This window comes from Ambystoma mexicanum, chromosome 9 (assembly GCF_040938575.1).
Source record: "Ambystoma mexicanum isolate Mex_15411 chromosome 9, UKY_AmexF1_1, whole genome shotgun sequence".
Lineage (NCBI taxonomy): Eukaryota > Metazoa > Chordata > Amphibia > Caudata > Ambystomatidae > Ambystoma > Ambystoma mexicanum.
The window spans coordinates 598498878-598519905 of record NC_090931.1 but is presented as its reverse complement, the minus strand read 5'-3'; the positions used below and the strand labels follow the sequence as shown (position 1 = coordinate 598519905).

The window sequence follows — 21028 nt, the reverse complement described above, 5'->3', positions numbered from 1 at the left end:
ACTGGAGCCTGTACGGGTCCAGCAGGAAGTGAACAATGACTGCCTCCTGAAACAGGAACCAGCACACCGATAACAATGACACAAGGTACAATACTGAAACGCAACAAAGGAGAGGGGCAGAGATTGACTGCTGGAAACTCAACAGCAAAACTCTGAACAAAGGAATTACACAAGACACAAGTGAAGACAAGAACTGTAACAGAAATATCCTGGGGAAAAAGGAAGTTAAAGAGAGCAAGGTTCAGGACAGAGAACCGGAAGAAGAAAAGTAAGAGATCTAGAATATAAGTGCAGGGGTAAGGAGAATGGAAACTGCAGACTGGTAACAAGGAACAGTAACTCTGTACTGGAATAGCAAGAGTAGGACTGCAGAGAGAAAACAAGGAATCTGTAGCTCTGAAGTGGGATAACACGGGCAGGACGGAAGACTGACAACAAAGGAACTGTAGCTCTGAAGTGGGATAACAAGGGCAGGACTGAAGACTGATAACAAGGAAACTGCAGGTAGGGAACAAGATAATTTGTGTTAGAGAGCAAGGGGCTGTAGACAGTGAACATAGGAATGCAAGCAGGAGAGCTGGGCTGAAGTATAGGAAGCACAGAGGTCCAGGGCAAAATGCAGGGGTGTGAAGGCAGAGGAGCAGGGCTGCAAGGCAGGGAGCACAGGGTTCTGGAACAGGAGCAGCTTCTGAAAACAGGGCACAGCAGAAATGCATGGATCAATGCAAGAAAGGGTTGGACTCAAGCTCAATGCAAGAAACCTGTGCTCCTGCAGGCAGCTGCTTAAATACTGAGCTGCCCTGTGCTGAAGCAGGCTAATTAGCAGCACACCTGAACGTAATTGGCCTCCTCCCTCTATGGTCCTGGGAAAATAAAAGCTGCACTGATCTCTAAGGCTTTCTGGGATTGTAGTTCTAAGACTGCTGCATAGGAATAAACAGGGAATGGGAACTGCCATAAGGTTCATTATGGGACATGAAGTTTGAGAAATTAAATGAGAAAGTTCCACAGTCTTGCAAACGGAAAGTAAAGACAAAAATATGAACAGGCATTGTTCAGGGAGTATTATGAAGATTAATGAGTCCCAAATAGTCCACGATGGGTGCCATTTGGTGGCTCAGTGGCACAGTTGTGACTCATACATATTTAGAAGTAGTTCCCGGTGTGTCTTACAGATAAGAGACAGTCAATGAAGTAATAATCTGTATACATTCTATAAGTAGACATGTTCCCCTAACCAATCCCTCCCGCTAAAAGGTTTGACAGTTTACCACATAGGATGCCATCATAGATGATGCATATTGGGGTATAAAACCTCTGGATAATCAAGTTTGTGGGCGAGTGTGCATGCATCAGTCCGATGTCTGCCAGTTGACCCTGCTTTATTAAATTGAGAATAAAGTAGTACTTTTCCATATTCTTTGAGTCTGTCCAGTTATTTGGTCTGAGATCTTTATTGTAATTCCCTCTAGCACAAGAGACGCTTCAAGGTGCTAGAGTACAGTAGCCTCTAGGCTCAACACATTTCCAGAGGATAAAGGATATGAAGTATACCACAGCGATTGACTTTGATGCCATTCACCGCTTGTTCCAGATTCTCCATAGCCTGACTGTGTCATGTGTGATGAGCATCTGCTGTGCTGCAAAGCCCACTCTGAGGGGGAAGAACCCACAGAAAATTGTGAATCGTCCTCTAACATACGCCCTGGCTTGCCAACTTGTTTGGCTGCCATATCTGGGCAAGCTCTAATTGGGATAACCTTGGGCTGTTCGGTACTGAGCCCAAACCTATAGGCTCCTTGGTTCCCTCAGGACTTTCCCCAGTAATATGAATGACCTTGGAATTAGCTCTGGGAGCCTTTTTGGTCTCAGGCTCTGGCCTGGTAGACTTTTCGCATACAGGCGCCACCTCACGCCTAAGCCTGGTAGTAGAGCTATGAAGCTCCTCGGACTGGAATTCTGTAGAAGGACCTTGTGGCTCTCCATGCAGCTCTGGTAGAATTTGAGTGCCCCCCTGATGCATGCAGCAGTAGCCCAAGGAGCCTCAGGCCTCATGCTTGTTTGAGAGTCTGTGGGACCCCTCTCGGCCGAAGAACTCCTTGGAAAGGAGTCTCCACACTGAGGTAGTGAAGAGAAAATAGGACTTGCGTGTTTCTTTGAATTCCGTCGAGTGAAGGCCTTGAGGTGCTCCAGCGGGGACCACAAGAAAATCTCTCTCCTCCTTGACAGACGGTTCTTGAGTCACCTCGGTGAAAGTGCATCACACGACGTGGAAGAATACCACCAGTGATCAGCCCCAGAAACTAAGCAGAGCAAATGTGGGTCTGAAGCCGGAAAGGATCTGTCACAGGATGCGCACCTGGAAAACCCGCTCAGAGCTAACATACACCAGCGAGGTGCCAGAGACCGTAGGAGGAGGAAAAAGCACATGAGAAGAAATTCTCTGCGCGGCAAAAAAATGCATGCACTGACTCGAGGCAGGTCTGGTCTCTGGTCCCATCTGAGCATAAAAGAGGACTAAGGTGAGGCACTGCTTAGCAGGGATGGCGGGCGTGGTTGCGCCCATGGCCTTGCCCCGGTACGCTGCAAATTTAGAGGGGGAATTACATTTTTACAAGGCAAAATGGTACCGGTCCTGTCTCTGTACTGGCACGCCCATAAAATATGGAGGCTAGAGGACGGGACCTAGGAGGATGTTTTTTTGCATTTGTATGGCACCTGCTGCCATAGTTCATGGCGTCGAAGCACATGCATGAATGATAGGTTTCCCACCAGAGAAAGGCTATGTATGAATGCTTATAAATTTGTACTACAATCTGACTTGCTGTCTGCTTTGTTTGGCATGCCCTTTTTTCCTGTACCTGGGTGTGACTCACAAATGGAACCTGATAAATCTATCCTGTAGTTGTTAGCTTGAAGTTCCATTCTGCGCCCTGGTTAGAGATGGGGACAGAATTCAACAGTCGGAACGCTGTGTCAGACTCGTGATCAGAGAAAGGAAAAGTCCTCTGCCAGTGGCCAGCTCATCTTGAGGACACACCACTTCCTCCCTAATCACCAGAATCGAGTTCAGGCCTTCCTACGGCCACTTACCTGCCTTTCCTACGAGTCTTTCGAAATTGATGCGTTTCGGGTTCCGGAGAAAAAGCAGAATCTTGTGGGATTCCCTGGAAGTGCTGTCCTGTGGGAGCCATTTCAATGGTTTGTGGTATTTGCATCGAAAAAGATGCATCCAAAAGACAATGCATCGTAAAATATCCAACGAAAATAAATGCATCGAAATTCTTTTTCGTATATTAAATATGTACTTTTAAATGTAAAAGATAGCATTTTGATGCTTTTATTTTCTACGTTAAAACGTTACATGGAGCTGCCCAGTGCTGAAATTTCGGCACTGGCCAGCTCCTTGTAGCGTTTTAATGTTTATTGTATATTGGGGGGTTCCCCCTAGACTCCCCAACACCCACGCCCACCCCCCTTAACCCTAACCGTAACTCTAACTCCAACTCTCCATCGAAATGTATTCAATCAATACATTTCGATGGATAGGAATTCGATGGTAGGTATTAGATGGAAACACCAGATACCCATTTCAATACTGGTGAACTTGCAGCCCTCCTGTCCAGGCCCAATTCCATGCAAAGGCCCATGTTTATAGAAAACTCACACAGTGATTGATTCGGCCCTCAAGTATAAAGTTATCCCTCGTAGGTGGTGCAGTAGAATACTAATTCCTAGATGTAAAAAAAGGGGAAGAAGGAAGACCCCACATAATTACCGAATAGTTTTGTTGCTAGATGTGTGGGTGAAATATTAAATAAAATTGTTCAAGAATTACAAGCTTGTCAGAAAGCCAAACACGAATTCCAGCCTGCCAAACATGGGTCAAAAGGGGAGCCACAATAATAGAGAACTGTCATATCTCATGATTTAGCAACTACCGCATTAATTAAAGAACTGTGTTTTATGTATGCTTCGACTTTAGCAGGGCATTTAATAGTTATTATCGGACCAGGCTAGAAAGTTGAGTAATATGGAGGGAACTCTTAAATTTGATTATGCTATTGCATACTGGAATGTGGTTTAAAATAACCGTGTTGGCTGCGATCAGGGGTGGCGCATCCATAATGCGTGGCAAGGAGCCGACTTGCCCCCCATAATGGAGGAGCTACCAAAAGAAGGCAACCGCGGTTTCCCTTTACTTTTTCAGCTACCCCAGTGCACATGCCTAATGGTCTATGCAAGGTGGGGCGTTGTGTTACCCATGCCTTGCATGGCCCTTTGGGGATGCAAGCTGTGGTAACTGCACGCCTATATGTGCATAAGAGGCGTTCCTGCGCTTTTCTGCACATTTAGGTCTCCTTGGCCCGGTGAGTGGGAGACACTACACCTCCAGCACACATGTAAGGACCCAGAAAGCTTTCCCTTTGTGGTTCCTGTATATATGATGCGTGGGAGACAGAGCTTGGAGAGCTACAGAGAAGGCAGTGACTAGTCCAGAGCTGGAAAGAAATGTTGTATGCGTGCTTGCAAGGATGCATCTGTATCTATATATGCATGCATGTAAGGGGGTGTCTGCGTAAGTACACGTATGAAGGAGAGTGCGCAGTGAATGGTGTGCGTGGGTTTCAGTGTGCATGAAGGTTGATTGAGAAAGAGAAGCTGTATGGGTGCATTACTGCATGCGTGAATGGGTATGTATGTGTGTGTGTGGATCCGGGGGCCATTGTGCAGGCAACATAGGTGCTTTCTTACAGTGGCATTGCATGTTTTACTAGCATTTTTTAGTGAAAGTGCAGCCAACTTAGAGTGTTGTTACTTGAAGGGGGGGTTAAGGTGGGTGGAGGATACAACATTTGGGCAGGCAGTCTGGGCATGTTTCCTTACTGCAGCAAAATGTTTTTGTTTGCGTTAAGGGCAAAGCCAAGATGAGCATTCTTACAATGGATGGGCGGCCCATTTGCACAGCCAACAAGGACGTGTTTTCTTACTGTAGCATGGCATTTTCTGTGTTAAGGGTAAAGCTAACAGGAGTATGTTCTTATGTAGGACTGGCAGAGCCAGAATGGGCAGATGTTCCTATAGTATCATTACTGGTGTTCTGGGAAAGAAAACGTGAGCATATTCTTTTGTGGAGCTCTTGGCGTATATTTGTGCAGCCAGCACGGACATGTATGGGCACAGTCGGCATTAAAACTCTTTTACATTGGCAGAGCACTGACATATAGTGGGGGGAAACATTACACAAATCTGATGAAAAATGCTCCTTTGCACCGTTGGTGAATTGGCGTCTAATGGTTTATTGCATGCCTACAAAACCGATTAAGTGTGTGGCTTTTTATCGACATTTTCACTGGAATTGTTCTGTAGAATACACAATTTTAACCCATTACATCAATAACTGCCCCCACCCAACCCTCCTCAGTTATTCCTTGGCTACGCTCGGTTGCTCCATCACGTTTGTGGCAAATGTTTACACTGCACCAATTAAAAAATTCACCAGCAACCACTGCATTGGATTTTACAGATTGTATTCCATCAAGAAGGGGGTGTAAGCAGGGTTGCTTGTTAGCACTTTTACTGTTTTCTGTTGTTGCAGAGGTGAAAGCTTTTCCTCCTAATATTTATACCCACCACATAATTAAAATGTGTGCTTCCAATGCTGTGTTTCCACACCAGAGCCCAATCTACTCCCAATGCCCCTGGATGAGCTAGCATAGGATTGCATGCTAAGAACCTGAAAACAATGATGTTTACCACAAAACCCAAGGTGGGCAACTGGTTTATTGAAGGCTCACAGTGTATTATAATGTTAGAGCTCAGCTACCTTGGCCTGAAGCTTAATTTATTTATTTTATGTATTCACTGTTTGCTTGTTAGGCACTTAAACAGCAGGTAAAACACTGTTTCAAAGTACCCACAGAGCGAAGGAAGGGAACAAGGGAGTGAAACACATTACAAAACACAATGTTTAAGTGCAGTGGGAGGAAAAAAGGAAGAAGGACGAACCTACTATGCCTTGTGAGTATTCAGAACGTGCAAGTGCAGCAAGGAAGAGGGCAGAGGGGGTAAGTGCTGGGGAGTCCAAGTTCATGGGTGAGCCACAGATGAAGTGCTAGGATTGTTGAGTGCTACACGGCCTAGTGCCACGTTATGTGTAAGTGCGAACCTCCAGAGTGGAGGGTGTGCCAATGCAAGTGCTGAGGGTAAACAGGAGCTGGGACAATTGGGTGTGGGAGGTCAGGGGCCTACGGGGATGCATCAGGGCCCCAACCACCAATCACAGCAACTGTGGGATTAGCAGAGGAGAGAAGAAGGGAAGGAGGAGGTAAAGAGGACAGTCTTAAGGAGCTTCTGGAATTTAAGAAAGTCCTGCTCAAGGCGCAGAGGAAGTGGGAGCTGATCCATAGGAGGGAGCCAGGTGAGGAAAGTGAATCACCACCTACCCTCTGTTTATCAAAACGCTTTACACACAAAGAGTTTGTGCCAGAGAAACATAGTGGTCTAGAGGGAGAGAATTTAGTAAGATAAAGTTGAAGATAGTGTGGTCCGCAGGCCCAGACAGCCTTGTGGATGATGCCGAGGGATTTGAATTGAATCCTTGCAGCAACCAGGAGCCAGTGAAGAGTTTTTAGTGCAGGAGAGATGCAGTCACGGGGCTTACAGCCAAGGATAAGTCTTGCTGCCTTATTCTTGATCAGCTGGAGGGGTCGCAGAGTGGAAAATGGAAGATTCAGGAGCAGGATAGTGCTATAGTCAAGCCTAGAGAGAACCAGGGCTCGGGTAACATTGAGCCTCTGGGGGAAAGTGAGAAAAGGGAGAATTACTTTGAAAAGGAAGAGCTGAATGGGCGACTTCTTGACTCTTGACAATGTCCCGAGTGTGAGGGAGGAAGAAGAGTGCGGAGTCGAAGAGAACTCCAAGGTTTATTGCTTCAGAAGGAGCAGGGGGAGAGCCCAAGGAGGAAGGCCAGTGTGAAGGGAAGGAGGAGGGAGCAGGTGCTTTGATGGGAAGGATCTCAGTTTTACAGGCATTTTGGCAGAGATTCTTTGAGATGCACCAGGACTGGATGGCAGATAGGCAGTCAGGGATGATGGAAGGTGCAAGAGGGTAAGCAGGAAGTTTGGAAAAAGAGCTGTGTGTCATCTGCGTAACACTGGAATTTGGATGAGAAGGAGGAGATGAGGCGTGCAAGTAGAGAAAGGTAGATGTTAAAGAGCCAAGGAGAGAGGATAGAACCCTAGAGGACACCACAGGTGGAGAAGGAAGTAGGAGAGAAGGTGCCCAAGATGACTTGGGAAGAGCGTTCAGTAAGGAAGGATGTCAACCAGTTCAGTGCCCGTTCCAAGATACCAAGGGTATCGTGGAGCCTTTGTATGAGGATGGAATGGTTGACTGTGTCAAAGGCAGAGGAGAGATCGAGAAGTATGAGGACAGATGGGCAGTCTGAATCAAGAAATACAAGCAGTTCTTCACAGGTGTTCGGAAGAGCAGTTTCAGTGCCTCTGGATGCTCGGAATCTAGATTGATGGTTGTGGAGACCACCAACAAGTTCGCTGTGTGAGTTAAGTTCGGGACATGCAGCAGCTTTCCCAGGAAGGGGGTGTTGGAAATAGGGCGGTAGTTGGCAGGGAAGGTGGGCTCTGCTGAAGGTTTTTTCAGGAGTGCACAAGGTAGTGCTTAAGGGAGGAGAGTAAAGATCCTTTGTCAAAAGAGTGATTGCAGAAATCAGTGAGTGCAGGGGTAAGAGAGCCTTCATGGTCCTGGATGAGCAAGGGGAAACCTCTTTAGAAGGGACCTTCCTGGACCGGACAACTCTGGTAACTTCTTCAGGTGGGGAAAAGGAGAAAGGAGGAGGGTGGAGGGCAAGGGCGGTAAGGGGGTATGCGATGGGTTTTTTGTGAGAGTGTGTAGCAAGGGTGATCAGGATGTCCTGAGTTTTGATGGCAAAGTGTGTGGCCATTGCGTTGCAGAGGGCCTGGGGAGGCGGAGACTGCAGAAGGGTTGGCTTGTTCCCTGCAAATCTTGAAAAGTTCAGCCACGGTGTTGGATGCACCAGAAACCCTGCACCTGTATGTGGGCTCTTTTCTTGGCACAGATGAAGAGTCTGACAATTCTAAAGTAACATGGTAAAGTCACTATAATGTGGTACAGAACCATGCTAAAATGGGAATGGTGGTAGTGCCAGAATGGGCAATGGCGTAGCAGGGACTTCCACAGCCCTGACCATGTCCTTCTGCAACCCTGACCATGCATGCACTCTGATTTCAGAAAGAAAGGTTCTGGCTCTGGCACGGGACATACACTTTCTGACACTGCCACCATTGCGCATGACAGGAAGTGGGAAGCTCGCCCTGCTTCCTATTGGCATGGAGTGTAGATGCTGAAGGCCTGCCTGGAGAGGGCCACTCGCCTCTGAGAAATAGCAGGTGAGAAAAAAGTAAGTGTGTGGGTGTTACACATGTGAATAAGCGAGTGCATGGCCTATGGGTGCATGTGGATAAGCAAGTGAATGAGCATGTAAATGGTGTCTGTGTAGATGAGGGAGTGAATGTTCTGTGGCTGTGTTGGGCCCGCTGCCGAAGAGCTTATTGTGGTGGGAGGAGAGAGGAGGCGCTACTATAGGGTTTTAATGGGCATCTCTCCATGATAAAGCTAGCATGATATGTTTTTGGTGCAACCAGTCTAGCCATTTCTTACTTGGACATGACATTTTTTACTGGGCATCTATGCTAAAGCAAACATAAGTGTTATTACGTGGCAAGACTGGAATTTGGGTACAGCAATTCTAGCCATTTCTTCCTGTTGCACGCCATTTTTTTACTGGGCATCAAGGATGAAACAAACGTAAGCGTTATTACGTGTCTAGACCTGCCTACATTGTGCAGCCAGTTTGGACATGTTTTCTTCCTGTGGCATGGCATTTTTAATGGCTACGTCAATAGGAGTATGTCCCTACATGGCGATGCTGCTGTGTATGGCAGAACCAGCATGGACATGTTTTCCTATAGTATAATTACTGGCATTATGCGCAAAGCAAACATGAATATGTTCTTCTATGCGGATAGTGGCATATATAGGTGAAGCCATCATGGACATGTATGGGCCCAGCCACTGTGAAAACGATTTTATACTGGCATGTATTGTGGTCAAAGGCATCCTCTTGTGCACTACAATTGGTTTTGTAGGTTAACCCCATCCACAAATCCAATAGATGCTATTTACCAACAAACTGTCTGGCTTTTTACCCAATTTTACACCAATTGTGTTGTTTAATGTGCCATTTGAACCCATTATTCACAAAAAATTAATCCAGTTTGGTTGGTTTGACTCCATCGCTATGCTCAGTCAATCTGGCCTATTTGTCGGAAATGTTTACATCCCTCCAATTCAAAAATTCCCCAGCTGCTACTTAGTGAGTGGCTGGTGGGTGAATGGGTGTGAATGCATGGAAGGCTGGGGCCCATGAAAGGGGCATTGGAGTGTGGACATTTTCTAACATGTTTTGCTAGTATTTTTGAGCAAAACCAACTTGATGAATGTTATGACATGGAGGAGGGCTTGGAGTGGGGGTGTTATAGCACAATGGGCAGGAAGACTGGACATTTTCCTAATGTGGCATGGCATTGTTTTATCACAAAAGGGGCAAGGCCAATATGATGTGTGATCTTAAATGGATTAAATGGAGAGGGTGGGGGAGACTTGTGCAATCGGCAAGTAAATGTATTCTTACTGTGGCATTGCATTTATTACTGTTAAGGGCAAAGTCACATGATGAATGTTCTTACATTGTGGGTGGTGGCATTTGTGCAGCCAAAGAAGGAAATGGTTCCTTACTCTAGCATTGCATGTTTTACTGGCATTGAGGGCAGTCATCATGAAGAGTATTTTTACATGGTGGTGCAGGAGTTGGACAAGCATTTTGTGCAGCAGAAATAACCTGTTTTCTTCCTGAGGCAGGAGATTTCTACTGGCATTAAGGGCAAGGCCAACAAGAGAATGTTCGTACATGGGAATACTGGCAAACACTGGCAGAGCCAGCATGAACATGTTTTCTTCTGGTATCATTGCTGTGCGTAATATTACTGGCCGCGCACAGTGTTAGCTGGTAGGTTTTGTTAAACATAACTTTATTCGGTTGTGGTAACCATAAAAGCATTTTGTTACCACATACGCAAATAGAAACACAGCAATGGATAAATACCTAGATAAAATGGGACATAGCCAATAAAATGAAAGTGCATCAAAAAAGAGGAAAGCGTTAAACACCTAGAATCTTCAAGGATAAGTGCATGTTGGGGTTAATAGTTATGACCCGAGTAGCCATGCCCTAAAGACATACTTCAAAACAAAGTTAACTGCATTTAGGTCCTCAGATTGTTTGCATAGTTCCACAGCCATGGCAGTGGATCTAACAGTCCTGCTTCTCAATGAAGGCAATAGATAACAATTCCTTAAATCCATATATATTGGGCAGAACAAAAGAAAAATAATTAGGGTATCCCTAGGCGCACCACATGCCTTGCAACTACAATCATTAGCTCTGGACCATTTCACTGTAAATGTAGCTAGTTTGATGGATTTGTTCCGCAACTGGATAAATAGTGCCCAGGCCCACCCAATCCAGATATGGCTCAACCCCCTCCCTTGGTTTCAGGTTCAAAAATAAAGTGCCAGTGCTTCAATTACAACAGGCCATTCTCATGCCATTACATAATGCAATACGACAAGCTAACCTGATCTTTGTTTTGACATCAGTTGGCATAATCTCCGAGCAAGCCAGAGGCGAACCATATCCATTTCATAGAGCCCTCTGCGTACAAAACTCAACTACCGCAGAGTGCCCGAGCCAGGCACATCTAACAGGCCCCTAAATGCATTTCTGTATGTTTCAAGTTCCGGGCTATTCCATATTCTACACCAATGTAACAGTGATTTTGTCACCAACACCTCACAAATAGGTATTATTTTATACTCCCAGCGAAAGCTGGCCAGGGGTGCACTTTTAGGTTGCTGTAAAAGGGCTCTAAGAAAGTTGTCATCCGACCTTTTCAACGCTGTGGGTTTATCAACAGCCCACAGTTCCACTCCATACATAGTTGCTGCTAAGCCTTGGACTTTGTAAAGCTGAATGGCTGGGGAGATTGATCCTCCACCATGGCTATGAAGGAAACTATGCACCCCTCCCCCGCTATATTTTTCAAGTGTAGCCACTGCCTTTGTCAATTTGGCCGTCCAACCCAGGTCTTCAGCAAACCTTATCCCACAATAGTCATAGGAGCCGACTTGCTCCAACACACACCTTTCGGCTTTTGTAACCAGTTTGTTTGTTCGTAGATGTTTCGGCAAACACCAGAACTATGGTCTTCTCTGTGTTGAGCTTCATAGAGAGTTCCTTGCACTTCTCCATGAAGAGCTGTTACGTTTTGGTGTCAGGACGCTGGAGCCAGGTTACAGCCCCTTGTGTCTACGCTAGGTGAAAGATTTAAGCTTTGAATAAAACAAATACTTATGTCTTTCACCTAGTGCAGTGTGCGGCGTGCCCCTGCAGCAGCATGATCATCCTGTGCACTGTGCATGCATAGTGCTCTAGGCCGGTCCGCAGTGTGGCATGACCAGTGCTTTGATGCCGAGTTTATTGGGGGGGGTAGCCTCACATTTTATTACGCCACTAGAAAGGGTAATACACAAACTAATCTACAAAAGGAAAATAGCAAAACTCTTTTATATGGGGCAGAATTATGGAACAGTTGAAATAAATACAAGTTAAACTCCATAGTGGCCTTATTTGGAAATGGTTCCTGGGGGTGAATCATGTGGTGTCTATGGCAGAAAACTACCTGAAGCTGGGTTGACCACTGGGTGCAAAGGTGAAGGCAGTACACTTTTTAAGGGCGCAGAAGTACAAGTCTGATACAGGGGTGGAATATTGGTTGGCATAGACTTTTATAACCACAAAAGTAAAAGAAAAGCCTATCTTGCACTGTATGACGGGTTGCCCTACCTCAACAGAAATTCTAAGGATCCGGTCAGGATGTCCGTAAAGTGTCCACTGTCCTATGTCTTAACCCAGGGCTTTAAGTGGGCCGGGGCCTGCCAGGGCTGGGCCCCAGCAGGCTCCGAAATTTCGTTTTGAGGCGGGGCCCTGCCGGGGCCCACTAACTCCCTGGGCAGCCCCGGCCACTGCACGAAAAGGCATTTTTTTCTACAGCCTGAAGCTCTCGCTCGTGTGCGAGAGCTTCAGTCTTCAGAAAAAAATGCCTTTCAGCTATAATGGTGGCGCCGCACCTGCGAGGCATCCCTTTAATCAAGGGATGCACGTGGGCCGGCGCCACCATTATGAAGAAACGTGAGGCCGCTGGAAGCAGAGGCCTTGCTTTCTAAATACTGAAGCTCGCGGATTCGTGGGAGTTTCAGTCTTTAGGAAAAAGGCCTCTGCTTCCAGTGGCCTCACCCTTTCAGCCTTAATGATGACGCTGCCCCTCCCCAGCTGGCGAGGGGCAGCACCACCATTAAGGCTGAATAGGCGAGGCACTGTCCCCTGCCAGGCAAGCCTATGCAAAATAAATGCAGATCAGCACCCTCTCCCGCATAGGGGAGAGGGTGCTAATCTCTACAAAAGGCTGCTTGGCAGGGGTGCCAGTAGCCCATTGAGCTGGGGCTCGTCAAGGGGGCGTGGCCTAACGGCCCATCAAGACCCAGTTGTTAGGCCACGCCCCCTCGATGGGCCCGGCTCGATTTGTAGTGCCACTTAAGGCACTGTCTTAACCTATTTCTGTCCCTTACACTTTCAAACTAAGCAAAACTGGATGTCTCATTAATGCAGAAGGAGGCCCCTCTCATTCTGTATGTAGACTCCAAGGCACAGTTTGTGTGAAAGAACATATAATTAACTGTTCACTGTTTGAATGTTCAGACCAAATTAAAGAAAACATGGTTACTCACTCGCATGGGAAGGACCTCTTTCTTGATTCTTGCTTCCACTTATAACGAAAAAACCACAGTTCTCCAAACCTCCTGGAATCCTCTTCCTCTGTGAAACAAAAATAAACCTTTCCATTCTTTTATCAGACCTGGTTTACTAACCTGCCAGACGTGACCGTAGACTTCCCCAATGGTATATCAAGTCATGTTCATTAACCTACCTGACTCGATTCCATGGCTTTTTTAATTCCAAAGATGTTTGCTCTTTCACTGATAGGATATAAGTCATTTATAACGCGCCTGTACACAAGTGTTTCTGGTTTCCTGTTTTATCTTTTTTTGTCTTCTTGGGGCCTCCCCGACTGCTTCCGGCCTCCGGGCCCATTGGCTATATGTATCTTTGCCTTGATGTAGGTCTTCGACCTTTATATACTTTATTGATGGCCTTTGCCTATTTCCATTTGTGTCCCAGACCCTGTTGCACACTGGTGGGGCTTCCCCGCTTTCATATGGGTCTCATCTGCCTCTGCAGGATCACAATTCCTGCTTTACCTAGTGTCCATTGGACAGACCTGGTATGCAAGGTTGCATCAAGTTGTACAAATCCTCTTTTATCCCCCTGTGCTCTTCAGGATATATTTACGTGGTTTACAAAGTTTGTATCAAATTGAATGATTCCTCTTTTATCCCTTTGTGCTCCTCGGAATGTATTCACAAGGCCTTTCAGTGCATTTAGCTCCCTCAGTACCCCAACAATCAGTCCGATCCATTTGCTAACTTTGAGAAGTTGCGGGGTGGTCTCTGATCTCTTCGGGAGGTGAAGCGGAGCTTCTCCAGCATTGGATCTTTCATGGATTCACATGCTTAGAATATTCCTCGTCGGCAGGCTGGGAATCCTCTGTAACATTTTATTATAGATTATAATAGAGCCTTTAAGCTCACTTTAGTGGTCAATCCATGTCCCTTTGGGTGTATGCTGCCTCAGCCAATGGGACGTCGAGTGACCAGTCCCACCCAAGAATGCCATCTTCACATTCTAACCGCACATCATGCTGAGGAGCCCTCGAGGCTTTCTCCCCTAGAGAAAAAAGGCCAGAGACCAAAATATTTCTTCAACAACAAACAAATGTTGCAGATGGCTCTGACACTACTACTCCCATCTCCACTCTACTACTACTACTACTCCACCCCACCTGCTACTCAGTCACCCTCATTTCACTCTTACTACTCAGTCACCCTCATTTCACTCTTACTTCCCTCTACACTCCCTTGAATACTCTCTCACTTCCTTTGTATAGCCACACAGGACCACTTTCGCCTCCCATTTTCTCTGGATCACCTCCACCCCCCTTCCTCCTACTGGTTTCTTATCTGCCACGTCATTCTCCTCTGATCCCACCAGAATAACGTGCACCTCTTCATTTCCTGTTGCCCTTCTTATCCTCCCCTTCCTTCTCCCATTGGATCATTCTGCCTGACCAATATAAGGCCGTCTTCCCCTTCCGCAAGGTGTTACAGGTCAGCGTTTGCTTTTTACTGTGCAGGTCCGCCGTGTTGCAACAATAGCCGCCTGAATCATTGAATGTTGCAGTTCATGTGCAGTGGCCACTCTGTGGAGTGTTTCCCTGTAAGTATTTGGGAATTAATTTCATGGTTAGGTCACTCTAGGGTGCTATAAGGAGTCTTTTCCATTCTTGCCAGGTTGCCGCGTGCGCCCCTTAATCTGTGTAGCGTACTACTCCCTGCTCTTCTGGTTCTGCACTCGCTGGTTCTCTCTTGCAAGGCGACGCACCGCTGGTTGAAACAATGTAGGTCTTGATGAGTGATGTTAGCGTGGATTATAGGCTCGGGGCTCTGGGCCTTGAGGATGCCTGCAAAGAAAAAAACATAACTATCAAGCATATGCGTGTAGAGGTATGGAGTGAGGCCAGGTGTACTACTCAAATAGAAGCAGGCACTTGGGTAGGAGACAGGAATTGGGGCCATCCGAAATGCCACCATCCCCGTCTGGGGTAGGATTGGCTCTCCCTTCCACTCTGGTAGTCCTCCCACCCCAGGCTGAGAGGGGATTCCTATCCCCTCGTGAAAAGGTCTGGTTACTGACCTTGTCGCACAAGCGATTTGTGGAAGAATTTGGTACACTAACTTGATATTCTTGGTGACGTAGCATGATCACTTTTTGCAATCAAAATCCAAAATACCAAAATCTGTAGCTTGTAAGAATATCTGACATTTCTGTTGGAGTGAGGCTATGCAATAGTAATGCAAAAATGTCAGTGTTTCCACAGGTTCTGTTGTCTATTTAAAAACATAGGGTTCTGACCTTTCATAGAAGCACAGTTCTTGTACAGAACACTGCAACCCAACCCTCCCCACAGCCGTACACTTATAAGTTTCACATTTGACAAGGAGCACAAAATTACAATGCAAGACACCCGCCTACCCAGCAAAATTAAGGGGTGTGCACCTGGCTCTCCCTCCATCGAGCATTCACTCTGGGCTTTCCAGGCAAATGTATCCATTTTGTTAGAGAGCAGGGCGGGCCTTTCTGCTGCCATTGTAGTAATAAGGGGCAGAAGTTCATGCTTGGGGCCTCTGTCCTAGTTCCTATATGCCAGTGTTCCTTAACTTCTAACCCACTGCCAGGCCCAGTTTCTTTTCACCGTCCGCCCCCCACACCCCCGATTTATCTTGTAACCTCACCATGCTTTCCTACCATTTCACCTTCCTTATAGTGCCATGAAAAGGACTTAAAGTGGTCTTGAGCCCTATACAAGAAACGTGCATACAGAAAATATGAGAGTTTTGTGAAGATGAACCAAAAAGTAATGGGGTCTTGAAGAAAGTCTTTAGATAAAGTATGGCGTTAGGATCCCTCTTTTTTGTTTTCGGGGGGGGGGGGGGCTATCTCGTGAGGGCCTCAATTTAGCATATATCTATGGAAAGGACATGGGCTGGAAAAAAATCGTGGTGTCAATTTTTGTAATCATAAGAGTTGTAGCCTGTGTATAGGCACATTTTAAAATAATGCTTGATGATGAATAAATTGTTTATTTTTTGTATTAACATGAGTCAATGATCTTCTATTGAAACACAGACCAACTAGGTGATCTGTTACAGTGGGGTGCATCACACAGACCTGCAGGTGTGAAAGGGAGGGGTAGCCTACAGGCTTGGCAAACCCTTCTTCCCATCAATGGGCTCTGGATAAAGAGAGTATTAGGCCCAAAGTCCCAGAATATAGAAGTATGATAGGAAAAGAGGAGGCAGCCCTAGCTAGCTACTGAGGAAAATGAGCATGTCATTTGACATGTCGGAGACCACTAAGGATGTGCCACACGTGTCTCTAACTATCCCCCTGAGACATCTTCAGATCAAGCATCCACCCTCTAGAATTCTGCACTTCTCATTACACCACGCCTGTTCTCGGTATAGTGGTCCTGTTCCCTTCTGCACACAGCACACCGCATTGCACTGTTGCACGTTTTCTCCAGGTGTTGAAGGGGTAGTAAACAACATTTTGCTTTAATCAGACATGGTTAAATTAGTTAATAATGCTAATATAGGGCTAGTACCCAATCAGCAGATGTCATCTGAGCGCTGCAAGGCAGAGGCGTAGATAGGGTAGGGCATGAGCGGGCAAGGCCCACCCAAAATCTGTAAATGCTGACTCAGCAGCGCTGTGTCTGCATTTACAGGTGTTAATGTCACTGCGGTGGGCCCAACTACATTAGCTTCAGGCCCCACTTGTTAGATAATCCTGGCTAGGCCTCTCCTGCTAGGGAGGAAACCTGGCTGCAAGCTCCCATCACTGCCATTCAAATAAAGCATTGAACCAGTTCTCGCTGACAGATCCAATATCTCAACAATACACCTAATGCCGTTACACACAAGCTCCTCATTTGTAATTTACCTCCTTGGTCGGGTGAAGGTTGGGTGTGGAGCAGACTGGCAAATTGTCAGCCCCGGTATGCCAGAGCCTACAGAAGACTCTTCCCTTGTGTTTATGGTAAATATGTGGTCTCTGGCACTGTTGCTTGGCCACTGAACAAGCCTGGACTGGTTCCATACAATTTGTCTGTAAACGGCACATTCCAAACATGAGCTCTGTTTGGAGACATCATGTGCAGGGTAAACACATTGCGGTCCAGTGTATTGTACATCCCTAATCAGGTTGGCGCCATTGTTGGCCGCAGACTAGATCCAGATTACATGTGTTATTGGCCTTGGGGGGGGGGTTCTTTCTGTATGAAGTGGCCCCAGAGGATGGATCAATGTCCATTGATGACTTGATCATTTCACCTCTCTATCCAGGTGTTTTTTCACTGTATTTTGCCTTTCTATCATTCTTTTGGCATACACCCATGAAGTCTCTCCACATTAATTGGCTAAATCATGTTTTTGGGATCCCTGCCTCCCGTCCTATTAAATCAGCAATGTGATGCGCCCTTACTCGTTTGCTCAAGTGTCTTTTCTTTTTCTTTCTATCCCCTATAGGAGCTGAACCAAATGCTCTTCACTGACCGGCCGGACTGGCAGAGTGTCATGCAGTACATGGCCCAGATCTACAAATACTTCGAGACCTAACGGTGCAAGACGCTGAGAGAGTTGAATAGACGGCCAAGGAAGCACGCAGTCACTTTAGATTTGGCATCATTTCACCTTCCAGGGTGTACCCAGAAAAATGCAAGTGTGTCCTCCACTCAAACCAGCATCACAGGAACCTATGTGACCAGCCCTTCAGCTTGCCTCGTACAGAGACCAGGTCCATTTCCCAAACTGACAACACAATTGCTGTCATTGGACCATCTTCTGTGCAACTCAATAGCATGGAGAGGAGCATGATTAAAAGGACACTGGTTGCCATGGACGCCTTAAAGAGTCTTCCACTTACTGTCATGTAGGCCTTGGGGTATGTTCGGCCTGGTGGTAGTACGCTTGATAGGCACTCCACTTGGCCATATGAATGCCATGAACAGTGTCCAAACTGCTTTTATTGGCGAGAAATCTTTCAGTCCAGGAAACCGTGAGGACTATTCAACTTGGAAAAGCACTCGACACCTATGGTGGGCATCTTGACAGTAGTCGTATGCCGCCATGGAAACTTTGAAGAGCACTTCACCTGTGCATAGACACATCCTAGATTATGCTACAAGATGTCCTGGACCTTAAAGAGTTTCACAGATACAATGTTGACAAGCTATCATGGAAGGGTCAAATGGTACTTAACTTGCTTAGTGGACATCTTGAATATGCTCTACTTGCTGCCGTTGAGAAGTATGACCATTAGGGGTGAGATAGGGGGTGCACTTATTGTCAAGTATTCTTTCAAGGACACTATACACAGAAAACTTCTAAGAATATTTGTCCTACTGCTGCCTGTGCCACGTAAAAACTGAGATCTGTTCATCAATAGTGTGTTCTTGATACACGCCCTGATTTCTCATATCTCTGCCTATCAACAAAGGGAGGGTTTGGCCGCACAGCATGGGCTCTTCCAAAAATGCTAAGTGACTTGGACTGTTATCTGTTGATGAACTGGAAATGAACCAGCACTGGTGCATATATTCTTTTACTTTGTGTCTCTAAACTTGGAGAATGCAGATGGTCAAATATGTTTTGCCACTACTCTATCAATCAGTTTCTACCCCCACTTTCAAGTCTTTTTCTTCAACTCCAGCCATATCTCTTGATCCCCCGATCCTGCTCCCTATGGGTAACTCAAGGTTTACATTTCACCATCTCCTTGTGTCCGTTTATATGTTGCTCAGTTTTGATCCATCTCTCGCCAGATCGTCATCTAGCGCTGTCTCTCACTATTTGCCTCCATTGCACTATTGCCAGCGTAACACTAACCTGTTTATGTATGTAATACACCACCAACGTATTTTACATTGCCCTCAAACACATCTCAAAAATGCAGTTGGAGCAAGACCATTTCCTGCCTAATAGCAGTCTCTGCCAGGCTGCCATCTATCCAGTGCCGGGTGATTTTTCATACCAGGAACTTGGTAGGGCAAGAATCATACATTTTCTAGTACGACATAATTTGTGAGCAAATAAAACTACCATAGGAAAATCTTTTCACGTGTCGCCCTTCATTCTCTGCAAGAGCAGCCCTGAACCAACGGCTGCACCCAATGCCGTCGGCGCAGATGGTCCATAAGGAAATTGGAATTTAACGTCTGACACCACATGACAAACATGTACTGACACATATAAGAGTAAAGCACACCCTGGTGAATTCTGTAAATGTCATAAACTACTAAATTAATTATTTTAGCAAGTGTAGAGCTCCTAAGGCTCATGGTCTTATCCACATTTTTAATGAGTGCGGGGGAGAAAACAAAATGACTCTGGTATCATACGTCAACCTATAAATGAACAAGAAAAGAGTTCCTATTGGTCGTAGGAAATCATGTCCCCTGCACACCAAACAATTGGAACAAATCCAATCAAAAAATAAATCCAAGTTTTCCTTGACTTGATTATTTCAGTATTTAAACTCAACAGTAATTTGAAAATGATGTACCAACGGTACGTTTTGTTAATGCATCAAAACTTAATGTTGTTAATGAATATATTCTTTTCATTTATAAAGCTCAACTTATCACACAAAATTTGTTGTGCCACAGAGTTCAATTTACTCAAAATGTATAACATTACAAAGAATTGGTTATTATATGTACCAACATTTAAAAAAAAATATGTTAAACAGCACATGTCACAGTATGAAATAAAATTGAAAAGGATAGGCTCTACGCGTTTCGAGAGTTAGTTACACTCTTCTTCAGGAGCAAAGATTATTTAAACCTATTCAGAAAAGTATTTTTTTTCAAATTACTCTATACATATCAGTTCCTGATGGTCATTTTCCATAGAGATGCAATTTCGTTGTGAATTAATGGGAACGTCACCTGTGTTTGTCCTAATTCATACGAGTTTCATCTGTGAATGATATTATGTGAATTAATATTCAGGGTGTGAATATCATATGGCTTAGTAAAGGTAAAAACTGAGTTCTCTATCATATAATATGTACCTGTGTGCTGAAAAGATTGATGGTCTTCTCCACTTCAATTTGTGCGGTGGATTTAGACGTTCCCGGTTGTGCATCAGTGTGCATCAGTGTGACCTATAATCACAAGAAGTACTCTATTGAGTATTGATACTCCCGTGTTTGAATCACATTATTGTGCTGTCTCATTTTTAACGAATGGGGAGTGTACTCACCATCAAGGGATGTTGCCTGTCTCTTTACCGCTGTTGTGTTCGTGATTTCGATCAATATGTCAGTCCATCTGTAAAGATCGGATTTGTGTCAGCAATAATATCATTTAGTACAGACTATAGTGAAAATGGGGGCAATCACTAGTTCTTACCTCGATAACTCGCAAAAGTATATCCGCATTTCCTCCCGTTCATGCAGGAATCAACCCGTCCTTGAAAGCAACGTTTAAATATAGTCACGTGTCTTGTTAGCCCGGTCACATGATTCTCAGGACTTCTGGGAATTGGAGTGCAATGCGTAAGAGAGCGAATGCTCACTGATATTTTAGTGTAACCATTCTCAGATGTTTCAGTTGTTTATTCAACTCCTCGTGATAATGGCATGATTACCCCGTACTAGAAAGCAATGGTCGAATCTATATTGGAACTTGTATACGAATTTCAAATGCGGCAAGAATGCTTCTGGGAGTCGTTATACCAAATATATAATAATTAGCATTCACCAAACTAAAATAAGGCTCATCAGACTGATTGGTAATTTAAACGCCGAATGAGTATTTGTTACTCCAATCCCAATTTCCGAAAATTCTAGAGTTTGTAATGTCAACATGATTCTGGTTGATTCCTATTCAGAAGCAGTTCCCTAGAGCATCAGAGTCCCAAAAAAGTCGTGTGTGCACTAGTTAGCATTCCGAAACCCGGGATGTGTAGCTGGTACAGATGGTTATTCCATTAATTCACATCATTATTGTCATGTTATGGTAATTATAAGTTTATGGTGGTATGATGCATTCAAGAACATTCTGAAGATTGTAATGACTGGTTAATACCAATGATAATTACATTAATCCACACCATTGTCTTCAAATTATAG

General features: G+C 45.3%; 1 protein-coding gene and 1 long non-coding RNA gene across 5 annotated transcripts in view; one reads left to right on the top strand and one right to left on the bottom strand.

Annotated features, from left to right (window-relative positions):
- The window catches only part of SPECC1 (sperm antigen with calponin homology and coiled-coil domains 1), a 1474528-nt gene extending 1455523 nt beyond the window's left edge, over nucleotides 1-19005 (top strand). For both annotated transcript variants that reach the window (XM_069615230.1, XM_069615231.1), the window contains one exon: nucleotides 17422-19005. In XM_069615230.1, the coding sequence (XP_069471331.1) occupies nucleotides 17422-17511 (90 nt within the window). In that variant the 3' untranslated portion in view covers nucleotides 17512-19005. The remainder of the gene's footprint in view (nucleotides 1-17421) is intronic.
- Nucleotides 1-20392, bottom strand: part of LOC138488338 (uncharacterized) — a 554435-nt gene extending 534043 nt beyond the window's left edge. For 2 of the 3 annotated variants that reach the window (XR_011274642.1, XR_011274643.1), the window contains exons 1-3: nucleotides 20307-20392; nucleotides 20158-20225; nucleotides 19967-20059 (exon numbers count right to left, since the gene is read on the bottom strand). This is a non-coding gene — a long non-coding RNA (uncharacterized lncRNA). Of the gene's footprint in view, nucleotides 1-19841; nucleotides 19873-19966; nucleotides 20060-20157; nucleotides 20226-20306 lie in introns of all 3 variants that reach the window. The other variant, XR_011274644.1, reaches the window with a different exon arrangement.
- Between the last annotated feature and the right edge of the window lie 636 nt (nucleotides 20393-21028).